This window comes from Blennius ocellaris (genome assembly GCF_963422515.1).
Source record: "Blennius ocellaris genome assembly, chromosome: 6".
Classification (NCBI taxonomy): domain Eukaryota; kingdom Metazoa; phylum Chordata; class Actinopteri; order Blenniiformes; family Blenniidae; genus Blennius; species Blennius ocellaris.
In genome coordinates this window covers 25216454-25224645 of record NC_137655.1, presented here as the reverse complement: position 1 = coordinate 25224645, position 8192 = coordinate 25216454, and the positions used below count along the sequence as shown (strand labels likewise).

General features: G+C 50.2%; 1 protein-coding gene across 1 annotated transcript in view; it reads right to left on the bottom strand.

Moving 5' to 3' along the window:
- The window catches only part of xpo4 (exportin 4), an 82889-nt gene extending 74917 nt beyond the window's left edge, over positions 1–7972 (bottom strand). Inside the window, exons 1-2 of the mRNA XM_080498636.1 lie at positions 7862–7972; positions 7602–7780 (exon numbers count right to left, since the gene is read on the bottom strand). Coding sequence (XP_080354762.1) covers positions 7602–7780; positions 7862–7897 — 215 coding nt within the window. The 5' untranslated portion in view covers positions 7898–7972. The remainder of the gene's footprint in view (positions 1–7601; positions 7781–7861) is intronic.
- Positions 7973–8192: the final 220 nt, after the last annotated feature.

Here is an 8192-nt window from a genome sequence, read left to right as displayed (position 1 = left end):
CTAGGCGGAGCTGTTTCACTGAGAGGCTCCGTCATGAAGCTGTTTCACTGAGAGGCTCCGTCATGAAGCTGTTTCACTGAGAGGCTCCATCATGAAGCTGTTTGTTTCACTGAGAGGCTCCGTCATGAAGCTGTTTCACTGAGAGGCTCCGTCATGAAGCTGTTTCACTGAGAGGCTCCGTCATGAAGCTGTTTCACTGAGAGGCTCCACCACGAAGCTGTTTGTTTCACTGAGAGGCTCCATCATGAAGCTGTTTCACTGAGAGGCTCCATCATGAAGCTGTTTCACTGAGAGGCTCCGTCATGAAGCTGTTTCACTGAGAGGCTCCATCATGAAGCTGTTTCACTGAGAGGCTCCACCATGAAGCTGTTTGTTTCACTGAGAGGCTCCATCATGAAGCTGTTTGTTTCACTGAGAGGCTCCATCATGAAGCTGTTTGTTTCACTGAGAGGCTCCATCATGAAGCTGTTTCACTGAGAGGCTCCATCATGAAGCTGTTTCACTGAGAGGCTCCATCATGAAGCTGTTTCACTGAGAGGCTCCGTCATGAAGCTGTTTCACTGAGAGGCTCCGTCATGAAGCTGTTTCACTGAGAGGCTCCGTCATGAAGCTGTTTCACTGAGAGGCTCCGTCATGAAGCTGTTTCACTGAGAGGCTCCATCATGAAGCTGTTTGTTTCACTGAGAGGCTCCATCATGAAGCTGTTTCACTGAGAGGCTCCATCATGAAGCTGTTTCACTGAGAGGCTCCGTCATGAAGCTGTTTCACTGAGAGGCTCCGTCATGAAGCTGTTTGTTTCACTGAGAGGCTCCACCATGAAGCTGTTTCACTGAGAGGCTCCATCATGAAGCTGTTTCACTGAGAGGCTCCGTCATGAAGCTGTTTCACTGAGAGGCTCCATCATGAAGCTGTTTGTTTCACTGAGAGGCTCCGTCATGAAGCTGTTTCACTGAGAGGCTCCGTCATGAAGCTGTTTCACTGAGAGGCTCCGTCATGAAGCTGTTTCACTGAGAGGCTCCACCACGAAGCTGTTTGTTTCACTGAGAGGCTCCATCATGAAGCTGTTTCACTGAGAGGCTCCATCATGAAGCTGTTTCACTGAGAGGCTCCATCATGAAGCTGTTTCACTGAGAGGCTCCGTCATGAAGCTGTTTGTTTCACTGAGAGGCTCCACCATGAAGCTGTTTCACTGAGAGGCTCCATCATGAAGCTGTTTCACTGAGAGGCTCCGTCATGAAGCTGTTTCACTGAGAGGCTCCATCATGAAGCTGTTTGTTTCACTGAGAGGCTCCGTCATGAAGCTGTTTCACTGAGAGGCTCCGTCATGAAGCTGTTTCACTGAGAGGCTCCGTCATGAAGCTGTTTCACTGAGAGGCTCCACCACGAAGCTGTTTGTTTCACTGAGAGGCTCCATCATGAAGCTGTTTCACTGAGAGGCTCCATCATGAAGCTGTTTCACTGAGAGGCTCCGTCATGAAGCTGTTTCACTGAGAGGCTCCATCATGAAGCTGTTTCACTGAGAGGCTCCACCATGAAGCTGTTTGTTTCACTGAGAGGCTCCATCATGAAGCTGTTTGTTTCACTGAGAGGCTCCATCATGAAGCTGTTTGTTTCACTGAGAGGCTCCATCATGAAGCTGTTTCACTGAGAGGCTCCATCATGAAGCTGTTTCACTGAGAGGCTCCATCATGAAGCTGTTTCGCTGAGAGGCTCCACCATGAAGCTGTTTGTTTCACTGAGAGGCTCCGTCATGAAGCTGTTTCACTGAGAGGCTCCGTCATGAAGCTGTTTCACTGAGAGGCTCCATCATGAAGCTGTTTCACTGAGAGGCTCCATCATGAAGCTGTTTCACTGAGAGGCTCCATCATGAAGCTGTTTGTTTCACTGAGAGGCTCCATCATGAAGCTGTTTCACTGAGAGGCTCTGTCATGAAGCAGCTCAGAGCCCCCCCCCCCCCCCACCAGTGAACCTGATAGTCTAAACAGGACCAGTCCGTCTCAACAAGCACAATATTGCTCAGCCCAAACAAGCTCTGCTCTCAAGGATCCTGGATTATCGAGCTTCTCCGGTCTCCTCTTCATTACGCTGATCCCGGCTGAGGAAGACCCTCCGGCCCCCCAAGGCCGGCTGAGGAAGACCCCCCGGCCCCCCAAGGCGGCTGAGCGTCTGCCAGCGGCCTTGGGGGGCCGGCGGCGCTATGCTGTGGCGCGTGGTGGGTTTAAGTGATATATCCTGCCTTAAGTCGCCTCAGCATGTGGAATAACAGTCCAGGAATACCTCCTCACCCCTCACCCCCCCCCCCCCCCCACTGCTTCTACTGTTTAGCCCCCTCTTGTTTAGACAGCAGTTGTCATTAATTATCATTCTACTGAATTAAACCAATAATAAAGCAATTACACCACTGAGCTCAACACCATTTGGTTTCTCCTCCTACAATCCAAGAGCAGTCATTTGCACATAACTTATTATTTATTCATTCATGGAGAAGTTAAAAGAGGAAAGCTTATAAGTAATGAGGATAGAATAGAATAGAACTTCTTTGCAGTGTTGCTTCACAGAATAAATGGAAGTTAAAATATCAATAAGACAGAATAAAAATTAAACAAGTAATATTAAATATTAGGTTATCCTCGTTTTCTACCACTGGATATCATGTTGGTGGTAGAAAAGATTAAACCCTATGTTAATAATATACAACATAATAATAAATGAAGGACTATTTTGAGCAACAGACTTTAAAGCGTCTCATTATACATTTCTTTTTCAACGGATTAGTGGTGTACGTCCCAAACCCTTTTCTCTTTGGTTCTTCACGTACAACATATTGAAGATGTCCTGGATATAAAGAAAGCTGATTAATTCAGCACCAGCACCCCGTCTGAACCTGACGACTGGTGGATCACGTACCACACGTTGTGGGAGTGGCCACAGGTCAGGGAAGGCCGGCGCTCAGCTTACAGCCTCCTGACCTGAACCCAAACTGACCCCTGACCAGCTAATGACAGCACTGAGCTGCACTGCAGCGTGCTGGGCTGACACCGGATCAGCTCCTCATGAGGCTGCAGGACAAACAAGCTCCTGACGGGTTAATGAGCTTTTATCACACTTCACTTGAAATGGGACCAAAAGGAGAGATGCCCCGTCTTCCTACTACAATAAGAACAACAACAACAACCTGTTATTTACCAACAGAGTACAGTAACTAGAACTTCAGGTAATATATCTGGGGTGTAAAATAAAAACAGTTGTTCTGGTAGAAGGTCCTCGTCAGACCAGGAGACGCTCCGCTAACATAAAGCACACTAAGGTTCTAACATGAGAACATCAAAACCCCGGTTCTCCTCAGTGTCCTGCTGGTGCTTCAGGAGAAACAACAATTCAGTGATCTGATCCCTGTCAACTGAACCTCCTGTACCGTCTGTCCTGAAACGTCTGTCCTGTACCGTCAGTCCTGAAACGTCAGTCCTGCACCGTCTGTCCTGTACCGTCAGTCCTGTACCGTCAGTCCTGAAACGTCAGTCCTGCACCGTCTGTCCTGTACCGTCAGTCCTGAAACGTCTGTCCTGTAACGTCAGTCCTGTACCGTCAGTCCTGTACCGTCAGTCCTGTACCGTCAGTCCTGCACCGTCTGTCCTGCACCGTCTGTCCTGCACCGTCTGTCCTGCACCGTCAGTCCTGTAACGTCTGTCCTGTAACGTCTGTCCTGCACCGTCTGTCCAGTAACGTCAGTCCTGTACCGTCTGTCCTGCACCGTCTGTCCTGTACCGTCTGTCCTGCACCGTCTGTCCTACACCGTCTGTCCTGCAGGAGCCTTCAGGTGTTTTAGTTCAGTTAGCAGTCAGAAACATACCTGGAGAGACTTTCTGTAGAAAGCAGACGATACAATGTTGATCATCAGTCTTGTTTTAAACTGTAAAGAACCAAACTGTCCTTCAACACCTGACCTCCACCTCCACCAGCTGACCTCCACCCTAACCTCCACCTCCACCTCCACCCGGCGTGGAGTGAGGTGGTGTCATCCTCTGCCTCCACCCAGTGTGGAGCGAGGTGGTGTCATCCTCCACCCGGTGTGGAGCGAGGTGGTGTCATCCTCCACCCGGTGTGGAGCGAGGTGGTGTCATCCTCTGCCTCCACCCTGCGTGGAGTGAGGTGGTGTCATCCTCCGCCTCCACCCGGCGTGGAGCGAGGTGGTGTCATCCTCCGCCTCCACCCGGCGTGGAGCGAGGTGGTGTCATCCTCTGCCTCCACCCTGCGTGGAGCGAGGTGGTGTCATCCTCCACCAGCTGACACCAGAGCCGGAGCACCAGGGTTCAGACGGCGGCGAGCAGATGACTCGCATGCCGCTCGGTTGTAGTGGGGGGGGGGGAGGCGGAGGGTGGGGGGTCCTTTTAAAAAGGGTCCTTTGAGCCGGTGTATGTGTGTGAAAGGTTCCTGCTGTCAGCCACACAGTTAAGGAGCGGCCCCTGGACACCATACCGCCATACGCTCACACTGACAGGCGTGTGGCGGACACAGACAGGCTGTCCTCCAGAGGACCGGAGGCCTTCGTCAATCTGTCCTCTCATCAATCTGTCTCCTCTTCAACACCGTCCAGACGGTGGAAGACTGAACACTCTCCTGCAGACGACTGAGGCGGAGTCACTTCATTTAGGGTCTGAACTGAGAAGCAGCGTTGTACCTCCATTACCAGTCACCAGGTGTTTCTACGGCCTGAGAAGCAGCGTTGTACCTCCATTACCAGTCACCAGGTGTTTCTAGGCTCCATTACCGTCCGGTCCACTTCTACTTCTTGTCATGATTCTATGACGCAACTCCGCTGGAAAAAGTTCTTTTATACCAAAGAAACTGCAGCTTCATGAATGTGTGCAAAGTGTAAAAAGTGTAAATCCAAACAGTGAAGTGAAGAATGAATCCTCAATCGTACTGAGCTTAGATGTGACTAGCTATGTGTACAACATTTCTCAAATAAACTAAACAATGTCAGCTTCTTGTGAATTAATCAGGTGAATACCAGTCAGGGTATTTAAAATACCAGGTCGTTAACATGAGACATTAGAACCTACCCACACATGACACAGTGTCTGTGGTCCAGTGGAAGTTGAAGGTAAACTAGTTTAGTGCTGGACAGATGAAGCTGAACCAAAATAACCAAAACCACTGCTGGAGATCAGTCACCTGATCTGACCCTAGAACCTCTAGAACACCGATCTGACCCTAGAACCTGTAGAACACCTGATCTGACCCTAGAACCTCCAGAACACCTGATCTGACCCTAGAACCTCCAGAACACCTGATCTGACCCTAGAACCTCCAGAACACCTGATCTGACCCTAGAACCTCTAGAACACCTGATCTGACCCTAGAACCTCTAGAACACCTGATTCTGACCCCTAGAACCTCTAGAACACCTGATCTGACCCTAGAACCTCTAGAACACCTGATCTGACCCTAGAACCTCCAGAACACCTGATCTGACCCTAGAACCTCTAGAACACCTGATCTGACCCTAGAACCTCCAGAACACCTGATCTGACCCTAGAACCTCTAGAACACCGATCTGACCCTAGAACCTGTAGAACACCGATCTGACCCGAGAACCTCTAGAACACCTGATCTGACCCTAGAACCTCCAGAACACCTGATCTGACCCTAGAACCTCCAGAACACCTGATCTGACCCTAGAACCTCCAGAACACCTGATCTGACCCTAGAACCTCCAGAACACCTGATCTGACCCTAGAACCTCCAGAACACCTGATCTGACCCTAGAACCTCCAGAACACCTGATCTGACCCTAGAACCTCCAGAACACCTGATCTGACCCTAGAACCTCCAGAACACCTGATCTGACCCTAGAACCTCTAGAACACCTGATCTGACCCTAGAACCTCTAGAACACCTGATCTGACCCTAGAACCTCTAGAACACCTGATCTGACCCTAGAACCTCTAGAACACCTGATCTGACCCTAGAACCTCCAGAACACCTGATCTGACCCTAGAACCTCTAGAAACACCTGATCTGACCCTAGAACCTCTAGAACACCTGATCTGACCCTAGAACCTCCAGAACACCTGATCTGACCCTAGAACCTCCAGAACACCTGATCTGACCCTAGAACCTCCAGAACACCTGATCTGACCCTAGAACCTCCAGAACACCTGATCTGACCCTAGAACCTTCTAGAACACCTGATCTGAGGCTTCCTGAGACACAATCAACCGACGGCTAAAACCGACACACAAACACAGAGGTGAGTGTTTGAGAACACACACACGTATTGAACTGAGCGTACCGCACATACCAAGGGGAGCCTCATCAAGCCAAGGCGGGGTGGGGCTGGAATGACACGGGATGGACACACACACACACACACACACACACACACACACACACACACACACACACACACACACACACACACACACACACACACACACTACACACACACACACACACACACACACACACACACACACACACACACACACACACACACACACACACACACACACACACACACACACACACACACACCTCTTGAAAGTGATACTGCCTGGTCTGGTGGCCGGAGCCACTGCAGATCCTCAGAGGAGCCAGGCTGCTGGGGCTTAGGCTGTAATGAGCCCTGGGGGGGGGGGGGGGGGGGCACGCACGCACGCACGCACACACACACACACACACACACACACACACACACACACACACACACACACACACACACACACACACCACACACACACACACACACACACACACACACACACACACACACACACACACACACACACACACACACACACACACACACACACACACACACGGGGGAACAAGCCGTGTCCACAAAGACGAGGACGATCTGATCAGAATGATTAAATCATCACGTCACACAAACACAATCAAACTCGTCTTGATGAGCAGGTTTTTCCTTCAGAAGCTCATTTCTGCAGAGCTTTTTTTTTTTTCTCTTTTGAATAACAAACGGCAGCAAAAAGACACCGATGGGAAGAAACAAAAGATGTGCAACTGTAACGTTCTCCTTGTTGAATAAAGTGAATGATAAAATAATCCTGTTCACACCAATCAACGATTCTGTCATTCCTCTGGTCTGTCGGTTTCTCAAGTTATAAATCATGACCAAGTTAAAGTGGTTGCATCTAATTTCCCGAAGGAGCGAGTTCATCTGGCTGAGATCGGCTCCGAGGCCTCAACTGGACCAAGTGATGCAAAACATGTAGCTTTTAACTTGTTCATAGACTTTAAGAGGATCATCAGCTGGTTGACAATAAAACCCCACTAATAACAGCTCGAGTGGATCAAACCAAGCACACATGGTCATGATATCTGATGAAGCTCTGTTGTACAATACATTGATAAACTTATACATTAAACGTCTGAATGCTTTTTTGTTGTTGTTGCAACCACTTTCACACCTCCAGGAGACTGAGACACCAGTGAACCTCAAAGGTAGGTTTGTTCCTCCTCTGAGGGAGGAATGTGGAGGAAACGCAGGAGGAAGACCTGCTGAATCTCCACTGGAAGACTAACACTCTATTGAGCAGCATGAAACCAGAGCCACTGGCTCCACCGACTAGACCAACATGTGGCTGAGGTGAGGAAGGATATGATTGGGCGGCAGGAAGTTCCAGCTGAGGACCTGGTTGGCCAGAGCCAGGTAGCGCTGGAAGATGGACGACATCTGAGCGTTGAGATTCTCTCTGCGGCTGAACTCCTGCAGGACCTCCATGGTCAGCATGAAGATCTGCCGCAGGCCGTCCTCCTGAGGCGGAGCGAGAAGAGGCAGCAGGATATGGGAGCGTCGCCGTCACGGCCACGTCAGAGGAAAGTACGGTGAACAAACCTGGAAGAGACGCTTGCAGCTGCTGTGGAACTCCATGCTGAGGCCGATGCTGCTGGTCTTACTGGAGCTGGAGAACTCGCTGAGCAGGGCGGTGAGGATGGAGCAGGCCAGGGTTTGCTGCAGACACACCAGCACACTGCTCAACACACACACACACACACACACACACCTGCACACAGCAAGACTCCTGAACCACAACCACAGCACAGACGTTACTGCTGTGAGCAACAACTACACCCGTGTCCATCAAACTACAGCTGAACGACACAAACCAGCCTGAGTAGCCAGTGTGCTTCAGGTGAGAGCTCGACTAGAAGAAATGAAGCGGCTG